The sequence below is a fragment of the Neoarius graeffei genome, chromosome 20 (genome assembly GCF_027579695.1).
Source record: "Neoarius graeffei isolate fNeoGra1 chromosome 20, fNeoGra1.pri, whole genome shotgun sequence".
In the NCBI taxonomy this organism is placed as follows: domain Eukaryota; kingdom Metazoa; phylum Chordata; class Actinopteri; order Siluriformes; family Ariidae; genus Neoarius; species Neoarius graeffei.
In genome coordinates this window covers 41,023,017-41,047,802 of record NC_083588.1, presented here as the reverse complement: position 1 = coordinate 41,047,802, position 24,786 = coordinate 41,023,017, and the positions used below count along the sequence as shown (strand labels likewise).

At 43.2% G+C, this 24,786-nt stretch overlaps 1 protein-coding gene across 1 annotated transcript in view; it reads left to right on the top strand.

Moving 5' to 3' along the window:
• Nucleotides 1-10,456: 10,456 nt before the first annotated feature.
• gid4 (GID complex subunit 4 homolog) overlaps nt 10,457-24,786 on the top strand; it is an 84,592-nt gene continuing 70,262 nt past the window's right edge. The window contains exons 1-2 of the mRNA XM_060901726.1: nt 10,457-10,830; nt 22,036-22,095. Of these exons, the coding sequence (XP_060757709.1) occupies nt 10,642-10,830; nt 22,036-22,095 (249 nt within the window). The 5' untranslated portion in view covers nt 10,457-10,641. The remainder of the gene's footprint in view (nt 10,831-22,035; nt 22,096-24,786) is intronic.

Sequence of the window (24,786 nt, the reverse complement as noted above, 5' to 3'; positions counted from 1 at the left end):
CAACCGAGAACAAAATAAAAACTCGACTCGAAAATAAAACCCCAAAAATGCAAAAAAAAAAAAAAGCAACAAAATATGGAATAAAAGTATTTGATGGTAAGAACGTATATATATTTTTATTTTTCAAGAATTATTATTATAGCATTTTTCACAAATTGTTGCTGTCGTTTCGCCGGTTTGTTTACATTCTAAGTGGAAATGATTTTGTTGGATGTTTTGTATAAAAGTTTATCGAATTTGTGAATGTGGATATAATTAAACAGTTATTCCACTCAAAGTCCTCGTGCATGGCTTATAGCCCAGTCGGTACTACATGCCTCGTCGGCTATTATCGTCGTCTGTCCATCGCTAATGACTGCTTCATTAGGATGTGCAGAAATGCAGATGGGCTGCGAGGCCTGCACCAGAGCACACCAGACATCTTCTCCTTTCCTAATGAAGCGCCTTGCACAGTAAGGTAAGACAAATGATGTCATGCCCCCATCGTGTTGTCTCTCTGGACCTCCAGACCTGATGCCAAGTGATGCACAAAAGTGCCACAGACCTGATTGGTATGGAAATTGCCCCGGTGTGACAACTGACTTGCCGAGTGATGCCATCCGTTGGCCATTTGAGTGGCTCTTCCGCATACCATCAGATGGTGTGCCATTGACCCTATTGGGCTCATCTGCCACATTACACCGAAAAGCGCCCTGCTGCCAGCGCCTTATTAGTGATGTACGATTTAATCCATAGCTGAAACCCAGGCAGGTGCTACCACACCAGGTCAGAGCGGACCTGGCAGCAATGGTGATTAAGGGGTAACTCCACGTTCCCCAATACTCAAGTCCTCCTGGACCTGAGACTCACCACCGGTTGCAGTTTAAAGTCATACCCAGGACTAAGAATGACAGTAATGCATTATGGATAGAAATAGAGAATAGAATTGGATAACTGAGGAGAGAATAGAATATGACAAATTTGTATATATTAAGATAGAACATAGAGTGCATGTTCACAGAACAGAAGAGAGCATGACCAAAAAATAATAATAATAATAATTATAATAATAGGATAGACATTTGGACAATATATTAGAGTATATTATAATAGAACAGAAAGGAATATGATTGAATAGAAAGCAATTTGAAGATGTGGAAAAGAGTATGACAAAATGCTGCACATATTCTTTTCAGTTTGTAGAAAAGAACAGACAGTCAGGGCAATACAACAGAATAAATTAAAAGAAAGAAGAAGGGAATATGACAGAATAGAAAGTATCATGAAGAAACAGAACAGGATAAAACACTCCCAAACACTCAAAACACTCGTCGGCTATCAATTCATGCACGACTCAATTTTGTGGAATAACTGTTAAATATTTCTGTTATGTCTAACTTTCAGAAATCGCGTAACACCACAACAACATCTCTCGACTGTCTTAGACTATTACATTAGTTAGCCTGGCTAGCTAGCTCACTAAGTGCCAGTTTTATTACATTTTTAGGGTAAGAATGCTAGCTAATCTAAGCATATTGCTGAATTAAAATAATTGAAATTAAAATATTTATGCTGTACCTAGGATGAAACTAGGATTTAAGATTTATTTCATGTATGCCAACAATTAAGGAACAGGTCTGTTAAAATTATATGTAGAGTTATATGAAGTTCAACACTGGTATCATGAAAATATGATTAACTTCAACGTTTCTGTCAAAAAAGCTGAACTACACTGGATGTGCCTGAGGTTTTCGGTATTCCTTATTTTCAGTTCTTGGACAAAAAACTTTATATTATATAGACACAACTGTTTTACTGGGGAAATATGCCACTCGTATTTTTCATATGTGCTACATCCGGGACATGGAGATTTAAAACTGTCATAAATCTCTACATGCCACTCATGAGGAAATCGATTAATTGTTTTGATAAATTTGGGTACTTCTTGTTTGTGAATGTGTCTATATAATAAAAAGAAAATGACACATTGGCCTGAAAATATGAAATTCATCTTCTTGTGTTGAAAAACTAGCATTTTTCATACAAAATACATTGCGGATCTCATCTCATTATCTCTAGCCGCTTTATCCTGTTCTACAGGGTCGCAGGCAAGCTGGAGCCTATCCCAGCTGACTACGGGCGAAAGGCGGGGTACACCCTGGACAAGTCGCCAGGTCATCACAGGGCTGACACATAGACACAGACAACCATTCACACTCACATTCACACCTACGGTCAATTTAGAGTCACCAGTTAACCTAACCTGCATGTCTTTGGACTGTGGGGGAAACCGGAGCACCCGGAGGAAACCCACGCGGACACGGGGAGAACATGCAAACTCCGCACAGAAAGGCCCTAGCAGGCCGCTGGGCTCAAACCCGGACCTTCTTGCTGTGAGGCGACAGCGCTAACCACTACACCACCGTGCCGCCCACATTGCGGATCTGAGTGACATATTTCCCATTATTATACATGCAGGACCAGGGCGGCACGGTGGTGTAGTGGTTAGTGCTGTCGCCTCACAGCAAGAAGGTCCAGGTTCGAGCCCTGTGGCCGGCGAGGGCCTTTCTGTGCGGAGTTTGCATGCTCTCCCCGTGTCCGCGTGGGTTTCCTCCGGGTGCTCCGGTTTCCCCCACAGTCCAAAGACATGCAGGTTAGGTTAACTGGTGACTCTAAATTGAGCGTAGGTGTGAATGTGAGTGTGAATGGTTGTCTGTGTCTATGTGTCAGCCCTGTGATGACCTGGCGACTTGTCCAGGGTGTACCCCGCCTTTCGCTCGTAGTCAGCTGGGATAGGCTCCAGCTTGCCTGCGACCCTGTAGAACAGGATAAAGCGGCTACAGATAATGAGATGAGATGAGATACATGCAGGACACTTTTTTGATGGAATAAAAATGTGTTCTATTCCCTTCTAGCGGGTTTCATTCATTTGGTTTGATAGCATGCAATATTGTTAGCATATTGCTTATCCTACATGTATTACATCACTCTACCCAATGGAGAATGAGTGTTGAATATGGTTTACAATATTGCATGCTTGTCAAGACAACATGACGTCACCCACTGGAGCTGATGCAAATATTCAATGAGAAAGTTTTCTGCTGCGCATGTGCAGAAGCATTTCTTTGTTCATTGGGAAAGAAAAAGACGCATTGAACACCCGAAAGGCTACCAAAATTTCATTAGACATTCTTCACACATATTTACAAGAGAAAAACTTACCAGCGGACATCGAAAAACTGGAAAAGAGACTGTGTATGACATACTGTATGTATAATCCATCCACCATTCATAACCACTTATCCTGTGCAAGGTCACATGCAAGCTGGAGCCTATCCCATCTGACTATGGGCGAGAGGCGGGGTACACCCTGGACAAGTCGCCAGGTCATCATAGGGCTGATACATAGAGACAAACAACCATTCACACCTACGGTCAGTTTAGAGCCACCAATTAGCCTAACCTGCATGTCTTTGGACTGTGGAGGAAACCCACGCAGACATGTTGAGAACATGCAAACTCCACACAGAAAGGCCCCTGTTGGCCGCTGGGCTCAAACCCAGAACCTTCTTGCTGTGAGACGACAGTGCTAACCAGCACACCACCGTGCCACCATGTTTATTATTATTATTATTCCATTCAGCTAGCATGATAATGAACTTGTCTTTGACTCGTTCAATATCATGCTAGCTGAATGGAATATATCTGATATACCACTCAATGCCAGCCAATATTATTTAAATATTTCACTCCGATGACATCGCTCTCAGTGTTTAAATTCAAATTCTTTTGATTAACTTGTGTATTTTTTTGTGGATGTGTCCATATAATATAAAGAACATTACACGGTGGCGCGAAGATAGGAAGTTTATCTTCTCATGTTGAAAGATATTTTCACTCATTCGCTTCACTCACTCGTGAATATATTCACCACTCAAAGATAAATTTCATATCTTCATGCAACCGTGCAATATCCTCTATATATCAGTTGATTTTCCTCTGAAAAATAGAATAAAGCATTTAGGGTTCCAGAACATTGTGGAAATGTTTCTTTTTGGTTGTCAAAACGTTCTTTGAACTGATCTCTTAGTTCCTGTTTGGTTTTCCAGGAAAGGCTTTTTGTTTGCCTGTGATGACCTGGCGACTTGTCCAGGGTGTACCCCGCCTCTTGCCCATAGTCAGCTGGGATAAGCTCTAGGATAAGCGGCTACAGATAATGGATGGATAGATGGCTTTTTGTTTGTTTGTTTTTTATGTAAATACATTCAAAACGTACGCGTTTTCTTGAGAACGTTCACCTCACGTTCCAGTAATGTTTAAATAACCTTGCAGTAACCATAGATGGTTTGGAGAACGTTCCCCTAACTTTATGGAAACAGTCTCTCAACCATTCCTACATTATACTATGCTGATTAAAAAAAATTAATTAAATAAAATTTAAAAAAAAGGTTGTAGCTTCAAAATAATAGTCCTATAGCGAACTTGATACCATGAAAAACGTTAGAGGAACGTTTCCAGAAGATTGGTTTGTAGATAAGAAAACAATACCTAAAAGCAAGATGGGTGTGTTTTAATGTCCCCAGAACGTTTCGGGAACAGAACACCAAAGGAAAAGACAAAAGGGAATCCATCCTCTATAGCTGCTTATCCTGTTCTACAGGGTCACAGGCAAGCTGGAACCTATCCCAGCTGACTATGGGTGAAAGGCGGGGTACACCCTGGACAAGTCGCCAGGTCATCACAGGGCTGACACATAGACACAGACAACCATTCACACTAGGGTGCATCAGTTGCCCCCTAAAAATGAAAAGTTCCTCCGATCATGATGCATTTTTGTTTTTATGTTCCTTTTGGTAAGAAAACACACTGGGTGAAATATTTTGACAAAATTCAAAAGTTTAATGGTGGCAACATTAATGGTATTATGAATCACATTAATGCTTCTCAATCCCTTGCAAAGGTTCTTAACATGATCTCTGGCTCACAAGAAATCAATAAATGGAGTCCAACATTGTGATTCAAACCTTGCGCGAAAACATAAAATAAGCGTTTTTTGGCAAAAAATGAACCTCATGGTGCCGCCATTAGACTTTTGAATATGGTCAAAAAATTTTACAGGATGTCTTTATTGGTGAAAAGGAACACCCAAACAAAAATGCATCAGATTTTATGAAAGTGAGGGCAAGTGATGCACCCTAATTCACACTCACATTCACACCTACGGTCAATTTAGAGTCACCAGTTAACCTAACCTGCATGTCTTTGGACTGTGGGGGAAACCGGAGCACCCGGAGGAAACCCACGCGGACACGGGGAGAACATGCAAACTCCACACAGAAAGGCCCTCGCCGGCCATGGGGCTTGAACGCGGACCTTCTTGCTGTGAGGCGACAGCGCTAACCACTACACCACCATGCCGCCCAAAAGGGAATCAAATGCTTCTATTTGAGAAACGTTTTGTTGGGTAACAAACACATGGGCATATCCCTAACCCCAAACTGCTTGAACCCATCATACTCCCTTCAAAGGTTTTGACTCAGCGGTTAGGGTGGCATGGTGGTGTCGTGGTTAGCACTTTCACCTCACAGCAAAAAGGTCCTGGGTTCTAGCCTAGCGCCTGGTGAGGGCCTTTCTGTGTGGAGTTTGCATGTTCTCCCCATGTCTGTGTGGGTTTCCTCCGGGTTCTCTGGTTTCCCCCAAAGACATGCAGGTTAGGCTAATTGGTGGCTCTAAATTGACCATATCATCATCATCCTCCGGCCTCGGCCGAGATGTTGCATACAACAGTTCGCCACACCTCTCGGTCGGCCATTGCAGATCCTGCAAAGGTATTCCCAAGTCCCTTGCAGTGGTGGCAGGGAAAGTTAGCTTTCGTGACCTCACAGGGAGCCGGCTTGGGCTCCACAGTATCAGTCAGGAGATCGCTTCATCCTTGGCAAGGTAGCAGTGCCCAGCGAACTTCAGCCTCCTTTGCCTAACCCGAGTAGAAATTGGGGACAGGTCTCTGTAAATCTCCTGTAGTGTAGCATCTGATCTCATTATCTCTAGCCGCTTTATCCTGTTCTACAGGGTCGCAGGCAAGCTGGAGCCTATCCCAGCTGACTACGGGCGAAAGGCGGGGTACACCCTGGACAAGTCGCCAGGTCATCACAGGGCTGACACATAGACACAGACAACCATTCACACTCACATTCACACCTACGGTCAATTTAGAGTCACCAGTTAACCTAACCTGCATGTCTTTGGACTGTGGGGGAAACCGGAGCACCCGGAGGAAACCCACGCGGACACGGGGAGAACATGCAAACTCCGCACAGAAAGGCCCTCGCCGGCCACGGGGCTCGAACCCAGGACCTTCTTGCTGTGAGGTGACAGCGCTAACCACTACACCACCGTGCCGCCCCCTGTAGCGTAGCATGATTCATTTAATTGTTGTAGTACTCATCTTTTCGGTGGCTTGGGGGTCAACAGAAGGTGCGTTGCCATGGCTACCTCTGGGTGGATTGGATCATTCTTTGTCGGGCCACTACCCTTTGACCAATCCAGCATGGGAGACCCTACCATGACCCGAAGCTCCCGCCGGTATAGCTCTAGGGGTCATTGCGGCATGCAAGCTGCTTCCCCGCAGCAAGGAGATGATCCGCGAAGCAGATTGATCGTAGGTGTGTCTCTATGTGTCAGCCCTGTGATGACCTGGCGACTTGTCCAGGGTGTACCCCACCTCTCGCCCGTAGTCAGCTGGGATAGGCTCCAGCTTGCCTGCGACCCTGTAGAACAGGATATGTGGATGTTTATTATCTTGTGCGCACAAGATTAAAACAATATCAGGCTTTGGTACTGTCGGGGCTCTGTATTATCCTGTGGTTTTTATGGTTTATGTTAATATAGTATATAGAAAATCGCGCGCGCTGATTGGTCGAGAGGTTCACCTTGAGTGACTCAGCAAAATGTCGGCCAATCACTTAGTCACCGTAAGTAAGGAAGAATGAGAAATTATAAAAGAAAACGCTGTTCCTAAAAGCACTAAAAATGCTACGAAGTTTGGTCTAAAGCTATTCAAAAAGGTAAGGTGGAATTGTGACTTATTTTATCTGTTTCAAAGCAAAGTATTTTATCTGACTCGGCATAGATAAGCGACAAGCGATTTAGAAGTTTGAATACGATTTTTTTTAAAAATCAGCTGTGTATTTATACTAAAACAATTATCCGCTTCAGTGAATACTTCGTCTTTGTTTTCTGATTATAGAATAGAATAGAATGCCCTTTATTGTCATAACGAGATTAGAAGCTTCTCCCTTTCCAGTGCAAAAAAGTAAGTATTAAAAAAAAAAAAACCTTAAATCATAACACATAAACATTACAAAAATTGAAATACGTATAAAAGTGTCTTATATCCAAGTATGAATATGGATGGCTATTAGGGTGCATCAGTTGCCCCCTAAAAATGAAACTTTCCTCCGATCATGATGCATTTTTGTTTTTATGTTCCTTTTGGTAAGAAAACACACTGGGTGAAATATTTTGACAAAATTCAAAAGTTTAATGGTGGCACCAGGAGCGCAAAGTTATGGAAAAAGCTGCTATTTTATGACTTTTATGACAAAATTTCGATCACTTTTCATGAAACATTATGGCAGCTTATAGAGTATACCAAATATCTTAGATACACATTTTTAGTCCATATTCTAAATATATTATCAAGCACAGTTTGAGTTTTAGCTGTTCATTGAATCATTGTTCAACTACTTTTAAACAATACAAATGTATTATGAATCACATTAATGCTTCTCGATCCCTTGCAAAGGTTCTTAACATGATCTCTGGCTCACAAGAAATCAATAAATGGAGTCCAACATTGTGATTCAAACCTTACGCGAAAACATACGGTAAGCGTTTTTTGGCAAAAAATGAACCTCATTGTGCCACCATTAGACTTTTGAATATGGTCAAAAAATTTTACAGGATGTCTTTATTGGTGAAAAGGAACACCCGAACAAAAATGCATCAGATTTTATGAAAGTGAGGGCAACTGATGTACCCTAATGGCTATGTACAGAATAAATAATAAATTATTTGTATTGCACAGAATGTAAGAGCGACAGTGACAGATGTTTTGCATAATGTCGACATTATTTGTTTCCTCTCATTCACCTATAATCACTTCGGCTTTGACGAACAATTGTTAAATAACAGTTGTTTTACAATCAGGGTACCAAGTTTGTGTCACAGGGGTCCAAAATTCAAATTGATCCAAACTGGTTCTTGTACCAGTTTTTAAGTGAAGGACAAGTTAAAGAACAGATAGGCATGTGTAATAGTTTGCATTATAATAAGATTAAGTATAGCTTTAAGCAGGGCTGGGAGAAACAAATGAAGTGATTCTCGGAGAGGACTTTTTTTTTTTGACAATTCAGAATCCACTACTTCCATAGTGCTTTTAAATATAAGGCTGTAAGCTTTGTGTTAGTTGTCTCTAATATTTATGTCCCAATATCTTGACCACATTTTAGGATGAAAATAATCATTTTAGATATGTTATTTTATATTGAAAAATTAGCTGTCTCGGAGAGGACTTTTTTTTGACACAATTACATACTAATTTGATCAAAATAGTCTGAAAACTTACTGGCATTCAACATTAAAACTTAACTATGTTTCCAGTGATATGGAACCAAATATTTGTTTTATGGTATAAAGAATGATTTAAGTGCATCCCTTTTGGAGCTACCTGTGGTCAAAAAAGCACTTTTTCTAAATGACACGAGTAATTTTGCTAAATATGACACATATTGCCATACATTCACCAAAAATAATGTTATCACCATGCATGGTAAATAGAGCTATCACAGGGCCACAATAAACAGCCAAGTTTATTTAGTCAAGCCTTTTGATATTGAAGATAATACAATACCGTTCAAAAGTTTGGGGTCACCCAGACAATTTTGTGTTTTCCATGAAAAGTCACACTTTTATTTACCACCATGAGTTGTAAAATGAATAGAAAATATAGTCAAGACATTTTTCTGGCCATTTGGAGCATTTAATCGACCCCACAAATGTGATGCTCCAGAAACTCAATCTGCTCAAAGGAAGGTCAGTTTTATAGCTTCTCTAAAGAGCTCAACTGTTTTCAGCTGTGCTAACATGATTGTACAAGGGTTTTCTAATCATCCATTAGCCTTCTGAGGCAATGAGCAAACACATTGTACCATTAGAACACTGGAGTGAGAGTTGCTGGAAATGGGCCTCTATACACCTATGGAGATATTGCACCAAAAACCAGACATTTGCAGCTAGAATAGTCATTTACCACATTAGCAATGTATAGAGTGGATTTCTGATTAGTTTAAAGTGATCTTCATTGAAAAGAACAGTGCTTTTCTTTCAAAAATAAGGACATTTCAAAGTGACCCCAAACTTTTGAACGGTAGTGTAAGGCTGTAAGCTTTGTGTTAGTTGTGTCTAATATTTACCGGTATGTCCCAATATCTTGACCACAATTTAGGATGAAAATAATCATTTTAGATATGTTATTTTATATTGAAAAATTAGCTGTCTCGGAGAGGACATTTTTTTTGACACAATTACATACTAATTTGATCAAAATAGTCTGAAAACTTACTGGCATCTCATCTCATTATCTCTAGCCGCTTTATCCTTCTACAGGGTCTCAGGCAAGCTGGAGCCTATCCCAGCTGACTACGGGCGAAAGGCGGGGTACACCCTGGACAAGTCGCTAGGTCATCACAGGGCTGACACATAGACACAGACAACCATTCACACTCACATTCACACCTACGGTCAATTTAGAGTCACCAGTTAACCTAACCTGCATGTCTTTGGACTGTGGGGGAAACCGGAGCACCCAGAGGAAACCCACGCGGACACGGCGAGAACATGCAAACTCCAGACAGAAAGGCCCTCGCCGGCCCCGGGGCTCGAACCCGGACCTTCTTGCTGTGAGGCGACAGCGCTAACCACTACACCACCGTGCCGCCCACTTACTGGCATTCAACATTAAAACTTAACTATGTTTCCAATGATATGGAACCAAATATTTGTTTTATGGTATAAAGAATGATTTAAGTGCATCCCTTTTGGAGCTACCTGTGGTCAAAAAAGCACTTTTTCTAAATGACACGGGTAATTTTGCTAAATATGACACATATTCACCAAAAATAACGTTGTCACCATGCATGGTAAATAGAGCTATCACAGGGCCACAATAAACAGCCAAGTTTATTTAGCCAAGCCTTTTGACATTGAAGATAATAAGTGTTAAATGTGATTTTTAGCTTGCGTCCCCTGATTGTGAAACAATCCCTAACATATATGTTCAGTTCCCTGCTCTGTGAAACTACAACTCCCATGAGCCTGTTCGTCAAATAGCGAATCAACGTTGCGTTACTCGAACACGTGACACGTCGCGATCCAATCAGAAGAAATGTTGCTTTTTAACGACTCCGCTGCTTGCTCGATGCCGAGCGGGTGAAGGCGCGTTTGGCCGGAGCGGAGAGGAGAGCGCTCTGACTGAACACCACCGCTCCATGTGTCGGGTTTCTGTATTTTGTTGAATTTGTTTCGTGACTGAGTCGGGGTTTACCCCGCCGAAGCGATAAAAAAAAATAAAAATAAAGATAAAAAGCGCCGTAAGCCCACACCATGCCGGTCCGTACTGAGCGCTGTCCCGGTTCAGCAGCGGCCTGCGTGTCCTCGGCCTCTCTTATTCCGCCGCCCCCGATCAACACGCAGCAGCCCGGCGTGGCCACCTCGCTCCTCTACAGCGGCTCTCAGTTCCGCGGGCACCAGAAGAGCAAAGGCAACTCTTACGACGTCGAAGTGGTTCTCCAGGTAAGCAGGGCTGCATTATTACCCGCATGTCCTCCACTGCGTTTATGTTCTGGAGCTAGTTTCGTTTCCTAACTATGAAACGCAGATAGTTTTTAGCGCGCCACTTGTTAGCTTCTGACATGAGCTAGCTCGTTTGCTTAACATTTAAACCGTGTAACTAGCAGTTGAGGCTAGTTAGCTGACTAGCCCATTCGAGCACCCTGTGGCAGCTTGAGCGCTCCGGACACCGAGCTGTGTGTCCCTGAAACAGGCGCTCTGGGTTTGGAGCGGGTCAAATGTTGTTTAACGTTACTTCATTAAACATGGCCGATTACACAAGTGACGCGCTTGGCTTTGGCTCGCGTTTTCAGCTTCGTGATGAAAAAGAGTGTGAAATTGTGCCAAGTAGCTGTGAAGTAGGCTTCATTCTCACACACACACACACTGCAGGCAGAAGTGACCCAAATCAAATTCTTCTCCATCACAGGATTCCTCCATGTTTCTGTCACTATGGTTACACAGATCCTGCACATAAGTCATAGTAAATCTGAACTCTCTTCCTCATCTCATTATCTCTAGCCGCTTTATCCTGTTCTACAGGGTCGCAGGCAAGCTGGAGCCTATCCCAGCTGACTACGGGCGAAAGGCGGGGTTCACCCTGGACAAGTCGCCAGGTCATCACAGGGCTGACACATAGACACAGACAACCATTCACACTCACATTCACACCTACGCTCAATTTAGAGTCACCAGTTAACCTAACCTGCATGTCTTTGGACTGTGGGGGAAACCGGAGCACCCAGAGGAAACCCACACGGGGAGAACATGCACACTCCGCACAGAAAGGCCCTCGCCGGCCACGGGGCTCAAACCCGGACCTTCTTGCTGTGAGGCGACAGCGCTAACCACTACACCACCGTGCCACTCTGAACTCTCTTCCTTATAGATTTTATTCATCTCATTATCTGTAGCCGCTTTATCCTGTTCTACAGGGTCGCAGGCAAGCTGGAGCCTATCCCTGCTGACTACGGGTGAAAGGCGGGGTACACCCTGGACAAGTCGCCAGGTCATCACAGGGCTGACACATAGACACAGACAACCATTCACACTCACATTCACACCTACGCTCAATTTAGAGTCACCAGTTAACCTAACCTGCATGTCTTTGGACTGTGGGGGAAACCGGAGCACCCGGAGGAAACCCACGCGGAGAACATGCAAACTCCGCACAGAAAGGCCCTCGCCGGCCACGGGGATCGAACCCGGACCTTCTTGCTGTGAGGCGACAGCGCTAACCACCGTGCCGCTCTGAACTCTCTTCCTTATAGATTTTATTCATCTCATATCATCTCATTATCTCTAGCCGCTTTATCCTGTTCTACAGGGTCGCAGGCAAGCTGGAGCCTATCCCAGCTGACTACGGGCGAGAGGTTGGGGTACACCCTGGACAAGTCACCAGGTCATCACAGGGCTGACACATGCCCCTTTTCCACCAGGGCTGGTTCGGGGCCAGTGCTTAGTTTGGAACCAGGTTTTCTGTTTCCACTGACAACTGGCTCTGGGGCCGGAAAAACCGGTTCCAGGCTAGCACCAACTCTTTGCTGGGCCAGAGGAAAGAACCACTTATGTCAGCAGGGGGGAGTTGTTAAGACCAACAACAACAACAAGACAGCGAAAGATCACCATTTTTAAGCGACGAGAAGCAGCAGCTGTACAAACGCGAAGTCATCTATTATTATTATTATTATTATTATTATTATTATTATTATTATTGTTGCTGCTGCTGCTGCTGCTTCTTCCGTGCTGTTTTTGCTTCGATATTCGTGCCAAGGTTTATGCAAACGTAGCGACGTTACTGACGTATACAGCGACGTAATGACGTGGCTTCCCTTAGCACCGTGAACTATGGAAAAGCAAACTGGTTCTCAGCTGGCTCGCAAGTTGAACGAGTTGTGAACCAGCACCAGCACTGGCCCCGAACCAACCCTGGAACTGATTTGGTGGAAAAGGGGTAACATATACCCTGTCCACACTAGGGATTTTGTACCGATACGAAACTACTTTCGTACCGCAACACCTGTCCACACTAGCAACTATACCGGTACTGTAGCGGTATAACTGTATCGGTACGAAACCCACAAATGTATGGGTTTCATACCGGTACAGTGTCGGTACTGTAGCGCTTCGCTGTAGTGTGGACAAATGAAGCGGTTCTTTATCGATACAAATATAATGCGCATGCGCAACGAGCCATTCCTACTTCTTCCGGGTTATTCATACAATACAATACGCACGTGCTTTCCAGCTGTAAATAAAACGTCACAATGGCTCAAAACGACCGTGGAGCTACATGGAGCAAAGACGAAGTTATGTGTTTGTTGGAGCTTTGGGGAGATGAGCGATGCCAGGAACAGTTGAGGGGTACACATCGAAATATCAACGTGTACAGACAACTGTCGAGTGATCGCCGCCGCTTCATGGGCGAAGATGTGGCCGGTCGCACTCCGGAGCAGTGCTGATCGAAAATAAGTGTTGAAATACAGACTGTACATTGACAACAAAAAGCACACACGTTGTTTCATCCGCCATATTCTCGGAAGGAAGTTACTCGGTAACCACGGAAACATTTCACGCACGTGCATTTCAACTACCGTGACAGAAAACCGCAAACATTTCTCGCTAGTGTGGACAGATGCACTAAACTGTACCGGTATACTTTGTATCGATACAGTTATACCACTATTGTACCGGTGTGTGTGGGTGTGTGTGTGTGTGTGTGTGTGTGTGTGTATATATATGTGAACACAGCTATAGACACACAACCATTCACATTCACACCTACAGTCAATTTAGAGTCACCAGTTAACCTAACCTGCATGTCTTTGGACTGTGGGGGAAACCGGAGCACCCAGAGGAAACCCACGCGGACACTGGGAGAACATGCAAACTCCACACAGAAAGGCCCTCGCCGGCCATGGGGCTCGAACCCGGACCTTCTTGCTGTGAGGCGACAGCGCTAACCACTACGCCACCGTGCCACCCAGAAATTGTCATACAAATAAAAATTAGACGAACGAAAAGTTAAAAAGGCTGACATATCGATTGCATTGATGAGAGATGGTAGTGGTGAAGTAGTGCAAATATGATGACAAACAGGTTATTGGTGCTACGTTACAAGTTGTGGGTGTTATACAGTCTGACAGCAGTAGGTATGAATGACCTGCGGTATCTCTCCTTCTTACACCGTGGGTGTAGCAGTCTACTACTAAAAGAGCTGCTTAAAGCCCCCACAGCCTCATGTAGGGGGTGAGAGGGGTTATCCATGATTCAGGTCAGCTTGGCTAACATCCTCCTCTCCCCCACCTCCTCACTGGAGTCCAGAGGACAGTCCAAGACTGAGCCAGCCCTTCTGACCAGTTTATTAAGTGTCTTCCTGTCCCTCTCTGAACTACCACAGCGTAGAAAATCGCTGATGCCACCAGAGAGTCATAAAAAGTCCTAAGCAGTGTCCTGCACACACCAGAAGACCTCCGTCTTCTCAACAGGTGGATGGTCCTATGGAACAGTGTAACCTCAGTCAGATCAGGAGTCTGATCATGTATGATGGATTTCATTGGCTTTGTACCTGTACTCTGTACAGTATCAACGTTTAATCTAATCAACACAACCTTTGTTTCAAATGGAAGTTTGTCATGGTTTCACTTCCGACTTCAAACCTCCCTCCACCTGCCAGTTTTGTAATCAATATAATTTTTGTTGCTGAGCTACAAAATAATAATAAGAGCTTTATTTGTCACATGCACACTTCAAGCACAATGAGATTCATCCTGTGCATTTAACCCATCTGAAGCAGTGAACACACGCGCGTACTCGCACACCGGGGAGCAGTCAGGGGTTAGGTACCTTGCTCAACAGCACTTCAGCCCAAGGCTGCCCCACGTTAACCTAACCTAGTCTTTGGACTGTGGAGGAAACCCATGGGGAGAACATACAAACTCCACACAGAAAGGCTCTCGCCGGCAGCTGGGCTTGAACCCAGAACCTTCTTGCTGTGAGGCGACAGTGCTAACCACTACACCACCATGCCACCCAACAGAGCACTCTTTTGTAAATCTGATTCTTTTTAAGTTGCCATTTATGTGCATTCATGGAAATATTGAGAGATCACACACACAGTGCCCTCCATGATTATAGGCACCCATTTTAACTCTTTACCCCTTAAAGCAGTTGCTACAGCCACCCTTGTATATGTATATCCTGTTCACTCTTAGAACATATTTACAATAAAAAAAAGTCTAAAGACAAGGTGTCATATGTTGTCATTATGGGATATACACGGGGTCGTCGTTAAGGGGTAAAGTGCATATCAAGCCATTTGAGGCGAATTGGTCCGCCTCTGAAAAAACTTTGCATTTGGATTTCCCGGCGAACGTTGATTTTTCATGACGTCATCTGTAGGACGCCTCCTTCTGAATCCTACGTCAGCGCTGGTTTGATTATGAGAAAACGACCTGGTGGTTTTCTGCAAATTTCTTTATCACGTAACTATTAAAATGGTTAACGGATGTATTGTAGGAGGGTGTAGCAACACCAATCTTGATGGGATTCGTACTCATCGTTTCCCAAAAGACCGGACAATGAGAGAGAAATGGGAGCGCTTGGTCTACACAGGCTGTGCACTGAAACCGTGCAAGCTCTCGCAGCCTGCTGGCGCTTCCGCAGGTAACGTCACGAATCTGGCTCCAGACTCCCTTGGGATTTTTCCAGATGCATTTTTTTTTTTTCTGCTGTAGACAGATGGCCTTGTGCAAAATTACCCTTCTGGATGAGTGTGTAAAGGGACATTCTTGCATATAAAAAAAACAAAACACGAAATTGGTCCAGAATATGCACTTTTAAAGATGAGTAAAAATCTTTTTGAAAAGAGAGAAATCCAACCTTTCATTGAAATTATTTCTTGAATAAAATTTTCAATTTACATAGTGCCTTTCTCAAAACCCAAGGTCGCTTTGCAATTATAGGGGGGGAAAAAAGTCCACCAAATAAAGGTCAGGATATCATTCCAATGGTGTAGCAGCCATAGTCCTACCAAAAGGCTCACAAAAATGAGTTCCACACCGATGGGAACATCACGCCATGGATCCACAACGCGAGCACAGACGCACCGCGATGCAGAGCGCTGGTATGTCCTAGAGCACCTGCACAGCCGCTGCGACGCCACCAAGCAACATTGCTCGGAACATCACGCCAAGCACTGCTGCACAGAGCGCTGGACAACCATGATGTTAAAATGAGCAGCTAGCTCACTGCAGTCCATAGCTACGAGCACAGGCATCACTCACGGCGAACCAAGGCCTGGAGGGAACCGACGCCCAAAACTGGGTCCGGAGCTACACCACAACTGGCGGACAAAAACACTCAAACATCAAACTACACAAAAAATAAAATAAAAAGCTCTGGTGAGAAGCAGCAGCCAAAATGCGCACGGTGTACTCTTAACTGGAAGCAGAAACCAAATTCCTTATTAAGAAATGTTTTTTGAAAAAAAAAATCACTATTCTTGACATCCTGGAACTTGTACTGAACACACACACTATCACTGAAGCATGATTCCTGTTTAAATTGTACTTTTTTGAGTTGTTGGAGTGTGTAGGGACTTTCAAGCTGTAATCCATGGCTTCCTGATTAACTGGGGAACAAATGTGGTGAGACTGAGGCCAAATTCCCTTAGTCATCCGTCAACATGGGGATGAGAACTCACAAACCAAATGAGGGAAAAGGGTGTTGACCTTCGGAAGTCAGGGAATGGTTATGTAATAGCTACTTGCCTGAAAATGTCCATTTCTACTGTTAGGGCAATGATAACAAAGTAGACATCAACTGGAACTGTTACAAACTTGCCTGGAAGAATCCCCAAGTTTCTTTTGCCCCATGTACAGTGAGGAGGAGGGTAAGGGAGGCAAAAAAAATCCCCAAGGATCACTGTTGGTGAATTACAAGAAAAAGTAACATCTTGTGCTTTCCAAGTCTCTAAAACTACCATCAGACGCCACCTCCATGCCAGCAGGTTATTTGGAAGGCTTGCCAGAAACAAACCTTTTGTCAGTTAAGCACAAATGTGTAAGTGCCTGAAGTTGGTGAAACACTGCTACAAATTTGACTGGAACTGTGGTCTGTCCATCCATCCATCCCTCCATTATCTGTAGCCGTCTGTCCTGTATAGGGTCTCAGGCAAGCTGGAGCCTATCCTATCCTAGCTGACTATGGGCGAGAGGCGGGGTACACCCTGGCAATGACCTGGCGACTTGTCAGGGCTGACACACGGATAAACAACCATTCACACCTACGGTCAATTTATAGCCATCAATTAGCCAAACCTGCATGTCTTTGGACTGTGGAAGGAAGCCCATGCAGACACGGGGAGAATATGCAAACTCCACGCAGAAAGGCCCTCGTCGGTCGCTGGGCTTGAACCCAGGGCCTTCTTGCTGTGAGGTGACCGTGCTAAATACTACAGTACCACCTGTTCTGTGGTCTGATGAAACAAAACACAGGGGTCTCAAAAGTGGCCGGTCAGCAGCGGCAAATTGCTGTCTGTAGTAGGATTTGCTGCCGTCTATTTTTCACTAAATTTTTGTTTACATATCTGTACAAAACAGAGCAGCTTGCGATGTGATGCGAAGCTTTATTCAAATAAATAATGGCCAAATACTAACGCGTCCGTAGGAAATAGAAGCAGCTATTATGCTGCGGCGTGCTGTAACTAAGATGTAATCTGATTGTCGTCACCTTGTCAGCCAGTGTTTCATATACTATGATTGAGCCGCGCTACCACATGGCTAGAAATGGCGACAGAGAAGCAAAGCGGCATGTTAGATTCCTGGTTTTCAAAAAGGCCTTGATTCGTGGGTAAATCTAATTTTAGCCATCACTATGATTACTGAGTGAAATGCGTCTGTGTACGGGTCCATGTATAAATGCTGGTCAGCTAAATATTAAATTAAATTTCGATCGCTATCCCATTATTGTATACGGCCTGTTTTGGGTCAAACCCGCCCACTCGGCATGCTTGGCGCATTGGCGTTGTTTACATTTTGATTTGCGATGGAATGCAATGCATCCTTGTAGGGGAGTCCCATATTGAGACTTGACATCTGTCATGCAGTTAATGTTAATGGTAATCGTTAAAATTATAAATATATACGAGTTTATATGTATGTTTTTGTACAGTTGCAAGAACTGTCACTCGTCAGATGAATATAGATTCACTTATTATAACTTATGGGGCTTTTCCACTACCAACGCGGCTGAGTTGGGCTGAGCCGTGCTGAGTTGGGCTGAGTCGAGCTGAGTGGGGCTGTTGGGGTTGCATTTCAACTACAACCGCGCTGAACCGTGCTGGCTGGAAGTGGGTGGACACATTGGGTGGAGTTAGCGAAAGTGGGTGGACGTCACGTGATGTCGTTAGGCGGCACAAACAGTGACATCAGTGACCTTTTAAGCGGTAGTCTCACAACCCGGATAGTAAACAATAAACTGGCTGGCCTTTCCTCGCTTGGGTTGGTCTTCCATCTTCTAGTTTTCTGATCATCTTCTTTGTCGTAATTCTTCTTCTTCCGGGTTTACGGTGTTTACAGATCCCAGCGTGCTCGCGGCGTGTGTGGGCATGTGAGGACACTCCTCCTCACCAATCAGTGCACAGGGGAGTGTCTCCTCATGCCCCTATCCCCACTCGGCTCGGTTGGGCTCACTTCAGCCCTACTCCAAAACCGTGCGAGTTTTGGGTGCTGAGTAAGGCTGAAGTGAGCTCAGTCGTGCTGTTCTGTGGTAGTCGAAACGCGAGCCGTGTTGGGCTGAAGTGAGCTGAAAAAGGGTAGTGGAAAGGCCCATTATAGTGCAATGCCAAATGAAATACTGTGATAAATTAATTCATGTATTCTTTTTCAAAATATCTGAAGAATCTTTTGAGCTCTGAACTTCCTTAATATAAAGGGGATATCACATGCTTGTGTATTTAAAAAAAAAACACACACACCCCTAATTTGAATTCATCTGAAGTGAATAGACTTGTGCAAAAGGCAACAGAGTGGTTCCTTTCAAAGAAAAGAAGGATAAAGAGGAAGATGGAACATGCAAACAACCTGAATCAAGTTCAAGACCTGATACGACTACAGACGCTTTAGGATTAGATCAGTACTCAGATTGTTCAGAAATTGAATAATGAATCAAAAAGAAATGTGACTATACAAAACTTGTATATTTTTGATGCTTATAAAATAAAATGTTTGTAACTTACTTGATTTTGTAAACATCAAATGTATAAAGTTTTGTATTGTCATTTCTTTTTGATTCATTACTATATGGCAGTTTTATTAAAATTTAGTATCGATTACCATCACTTCAGACTCTATTTCGCTGTGCACAACAAATTGGAAATTCCTCCCCAAATGCATTGAAACTCTCAGATAAACCCAGTTTTAGTTTTATTAGATAAACCCAGTTTTTCATTTTTCTTGCCTATGGTGAAGGGCTTCAGCCTTTTTAATTGTACCCTCCTATTCTCTGCCTCGTACCCTTTTATTCCACTAAACTTTGAGACCACTGGGGGGGAGGCACTTTTTGGCAATAAACACTCGAGGTGGGTTTGGTGTAAAAAGGAGGATGGCTATAATGGAAAATAACCCGATCCCAACTGTAAAATATGGTGGAAAGTCTGATGTTTTGGGGCGGTTTTTCCTCCAAAGGCCCTGGAAACCTTGTTAGGGTACATGGCGTCATGGACTCCATGAAAGACCAGGATATTTTAAATCTGGCTCGTCATTGGATCTTCCGGCAGGACAATGATCCGAAGCATGTGTCCAAATCAACACAAAAATGGTTCGCTGACTACAGAATCAGGCTTCTGCCCTGGTCATTTCAGACCCCTGACCTGAACCCCATCGAAAACCTGTGGGGTCAGCTGAAGAGGACGGAGCACGAGAGGGCCAAGGACCCTGGAAGTTCTGAAGAGATTGTGTAAATTATTTCAATGAAAGGTTGGATTTTTCTTCCCCCCCTGCCTTCCAGTGTGAGATGAAGCTACTTCACCAAAAGGTGTATTCAGTGTAGGAAATGGGTGCCTGCCCGTCGCGGTCAGTTTGCAGCAAGGGCGGAATGAATTTATAAGTTGCCAGCCCCACGGGCGGTCCCTCTTTGAGGGGGTTCATTGTTCTCTCGATATTTCATCATATTGAAGGACTTTAAGACATTTTCACTAGATTCTGTTGGTTTGTTTACCAATGCAGGTGTGGCCATATTGTTTTCGCTTAGAAATGAAACGAGCGCTCTGATTGGCTGTTGCTTCGGAGGTTCAGCCAATCAGAGCTCGGTACACACAGCTCAGTGAAATCCTCCCCAAGTCACATCTATGTCTGTGACTTTGAAAACCAGCGTCCTACCACATGAGTTTTGTCAGAATATCACATAAAATTGATTAATTGTTCCAAATATCTGAAAATGTTGTATGACTATCTTGGGATAAAACCACCTGAACCAAAGACCTCTCAAAAATGAAAACAAACTGAAGAAGAGAGAAAGAAAGCACAACAAAAATATGATAAAGATAAGAGAAGAACTGTTGTGGACAGTTGGAAGCAAGAATTTGACTGGCTGGTATCCGATGACAACAAACAAACTATCTACCCCCAGGTTATGCTGTGCTCACATTGCCTGGTTAGCAACCCATGCAGCAAAGCACAGAAGCGGCCCCACATGCAGTTATGTTACAAGCCAGCTAGCATACTACAGAGAGTGGGTTAGGGGTTGAAGGGTACAAATGGCCCTTTTCCACTACCCTTTTTCAGCTCACTTCAGCCCGACACGGCTCGCGTTTCGACTACCTTAGAGCAGCACGACTCGGCTCGCTTCAGCCCTGCTTAGCACCCAAAACTCGCACGGTTTTGGAGTGGGGCTGAAGCGAGCCAAACCGAGACGAGTGGGGCTAGGGGTGTGAGGAGACACTCCCCTGTGCACTGATTGGTGAGGAGGAGTGTCCTCACATGCCCACACGCCCCGCGAGCACGCTGGGATCTGTAAACACCGTAAACCCGGAAGAAGGAGAATTACGAGAATTTCTGAAGCCTTATGCGCCTCGCCTCATCTATACGCTCTTGCCAGTATCTGTTGGCGTTGTCGGTGACAACAAGCCACAGCACCAAGACCAGCAACACTAACGACTCCATGTCCTCCATGTTTATTGTTTACTATCCGGGTCGTGAGACTACCGCTTAAAAGATCACTGATGTCACTGTTTGCGCCGCCTAACGACATCACGTGACGCCCACCCACTTTCGCTAACTCCACCCAATGTGTCCACCCACTTCCAGCCAGCACGGTTCAGCGCGGTTGTAGTCGAAATGCAACTCCAACAGCCCCGCTCAGCTTGACTCAGCCCAACTCAGCACCGCACGGCTCAGCCCAACTCAGCCGCGTTGGTAGTGGAAAAGCGGCAATAGTGTGCAGGATAGGGTACAAAGATAGCAGTGCTAACACCACATTTATTTTTTGTTAGATAGGAACTCAATCAAACATGGGTCACATATACATTTTATATACATAAACACCAGTAATAAATCATAAAACTAAATTGAATATATGAAATTACATGCATGATACAACGTTACATGCATTGCCTCTTTTACAATTTTTCGAAAATTATGCAATATTACGGCGGATTATAGTTGAAATTGGGGCAGGCAACTTTTGAGCAGGGCAGGCAACTTTTCAGAGTTGCCTGCCCTGTGGTCTGGCTGATATTTTCCATGAATTTCCTACACTGGTGTATTCCCCCAAACCCTTGTTGTTAATTGTTATGAGGGGTGCCAATAGTTAGAGGGCACGGTGTTTATATATCATCATTTATAGTCATACACATTTCTGTTTATAGCTTGTCAAATATAAATAGAAAAACCATCTGAATTAAAAACAAAAACGCAGTATCTTGCTTTTCATTTCACTTGATTTAATTTTCAGTTGAAGCAGTTTTTATTTATGTATTTATGTCCCCCTTCTCTTCTTCTCTCCTCCCTCTAACCATCACTGACACAGTTTTGTGAATATGGTTCAGACTGGTAGCATATGTCACATCGGGGAGAAAAAAAAACCCCAACGTAAACAGCCTCCCAAATTACTGACTGTGCATTGTGATTGTAGTTGTGATAGATTTCTTTCCCTCCTCTGATTTTATAGCATGTAACGATGGAGGACTCGTACCTGTGTGGATATCTCAAGATCAAGGGACTGACTGAGGTGAGGCGGCTTTCGGATCCTAATGGCACACACTTTGAGTTAATATCTGCTTTTATTAACATATCGGTGAGTATGGATTTGGGGTTAATTCACTTCCTGCTGTGGTCCACAAATCCAGATATCCTCACTGGTACAGGTTATACTTTCAGACTCCTAGGTATGAGATGTTGGATGCTGCTGTCCAGTGGCAGATCTAAAATGTTTTTTATGAAGGGATGCCGTTTTAGCAGAGTCCTGTATCCATCATCTCTGTGCCGGCTGCTGTACACCCTGCCGTTTGTTCCCTTGAGTACTGATGAGGCATGAGGAAATGCTGAAGAACCTGAAAGGGTTTTTCTACTAGGACAAATTGAAGATATCAGATGGAACCTCTTTAGACTAGATTAGGCTGATGGAGAACTGAAGACGGTTTTTTTTTTTTTAATCAAAATTCTATTTCTCTCATTTTATTAAATATCAGAATGCATTTCTGATCGCTATTTTGTCGCTGCTATAGCAAGTTCTGAGTGTTTGAAATATGTTCTGTATTATCAGTCCATATGTCAAAGCAATGGCTGTAAACGAGATTCGTTGAGACCTGTGCGCGACATCGTAGGACGGAAGTAAAACGTCCAGCAGAAATCAAAGTGACTGACATCTGTCAATGTTGCCAAAAGACGCGCGCACCCTGAAAAAAGTAGACCGTAATCGTCATTTAAACTCGTTTCTGTGCAATATTTCGTTTGGAAAACAGTCTTCAAAATGGCGGCGCTGACACTTCATGTTTCGAAGTCTCGCACAAGTCTCGTGAAAATCACGTGGATAAGCGACGCCTGCCATGGACCAAACGAACTCAATTCAACATGGCTAAAAACCGAATAGGCCGATAAGTATAATAATTAGTTGCCAATACGAGTCACGATATAAGGTTACTAAAACCGAAAACGTAATTGAATAACACGTTAAGAAATAAAGCAAGTTTAAAAATGACTTCAGTTCTCCTTTAAATAACCAAAAAGGACCAATTCAGAATCCAAGTGCTTAAACAGTAGATGCCAGTGCAAAGAAGTCTCAAACTTCTGAAGTCTATGGGCTATGGAGTTGTAATTTTTGTCTGTCTTTGCGATGAGTTGATAAAGAGCAGTAGTAAGGCAGTCCCCCCCAGGATTCCGCAGGCCTTTTTTGTGATTGTTGCGGGCTAAAATGTCTGATGTTGCAGGGGTTTCCAAAAAATTGCGATGAAATTGCGGTGTTTTTTAGGTTTTTGTTGCGATTACATTGCGGGAGGAAGTGAAAGTTGAGAAATTGTTGCGATTTTCTCTTTTTGTGATTAAAATTGAGTGATATGTTAAATATTAAGTTATTACTGAAAAACTATTGATTAAAAAAAAAAAAAGATACTGAGAAATGGTCCTATAAACAACTTTACCAATATAAAAGATTACCAGGACTACAAAAATGCAGAAAAATAGGCTTTACTTATCCAAATGCACCTGTTGGTTCAAAAGTTAAAGTGCACAGAACCTCACAGCACAACATGAAGTTACCTTAAAATATAATATAAATGCCTCAGCTTTCATGTAAGAAAAAAAAAAAACTATTAATACTAGTACTGTGTGCAGGCAGTCTCTCCTGAAGACTAAATTAAGCAATAATTATAAACTAATAAAGTAATTGGCTCAGACTTCATAGAAGGAAAAAAAACAATTTGAACAGAATCTCACAGTATGATGCTAAAGCTGCCTAAACAATGGAAAATAAAATACCATTTTGGCAAAAATGTTGGCATCCATTAATTTCTTGTATTAAGTAAAAAAAAAAAATGTAAAGTGCACACAGTCCTTCACTGTAAACATAACACACTTTCAGTAACAGAATTTAAGCCTACATAAACACTGACTCGCACATGCAGTGTTGCCAGATACTGCTGACGTTTTCCAGCCCAAAATATGTTCAAAACCCGCCAAAATGCACTTGAAACTGCCCAGTTGAGCAGGAAACTGCCCAATCTGGCAACACTGGAAGTAAGGCGGAAGGTAGTTTGTCGACGCCAACGATTGGTCAAATTTGCGGGAAAGTTGCGGTGATTGGATGTAATTGCAACACCGCCCTGAATTCGCGGGGATTGGTTGAATTTGTGTTGAAGTTGCAAATCACAATATTGCGAAATCCTGGAGGGTCTGGTAAGTACAGTTAATGAGCATATAGCTCATTAATATGGTACATTGTGCTGTGTTCATGCGTTGAGTGTGGGTGGGGTAAAAAGGATTTTTTTTTTTTTTAACTGGTTATAATGATAAATTCATTAGCTAGCCCACCAAAAAATAAATAAATAAAAAGGTCCGGTGTACTTGCACACTTCTGTATTTTGGTTGCACAGACTAGAATAAAAAGTGGTAGCTAGCATAATGTAACACGTTAGTTAAATATGAAATTGCAGACTAAGGGAAACAAAGGGGATATTAATTCCCTGTATACTCCAGTAGTGTTAAGTTTCTTCCTCTGGTTGTTGAACCTACTTGTAGATGAATAAAAGCGAATACCCCAGACAGGAAGTTTGCTCCTCCGCGTTTGTCCAGCCATGTTTCACTTGCATTTCACTTGTAATTACATTTGCAGTATGTTCTGCTTAAGGGTGCTCACCCATATGGACACACTAGATAAATGGGTTTTGGATCTGTGAGTTCAGCTCTGTTCATTTTCTTTCTTTAG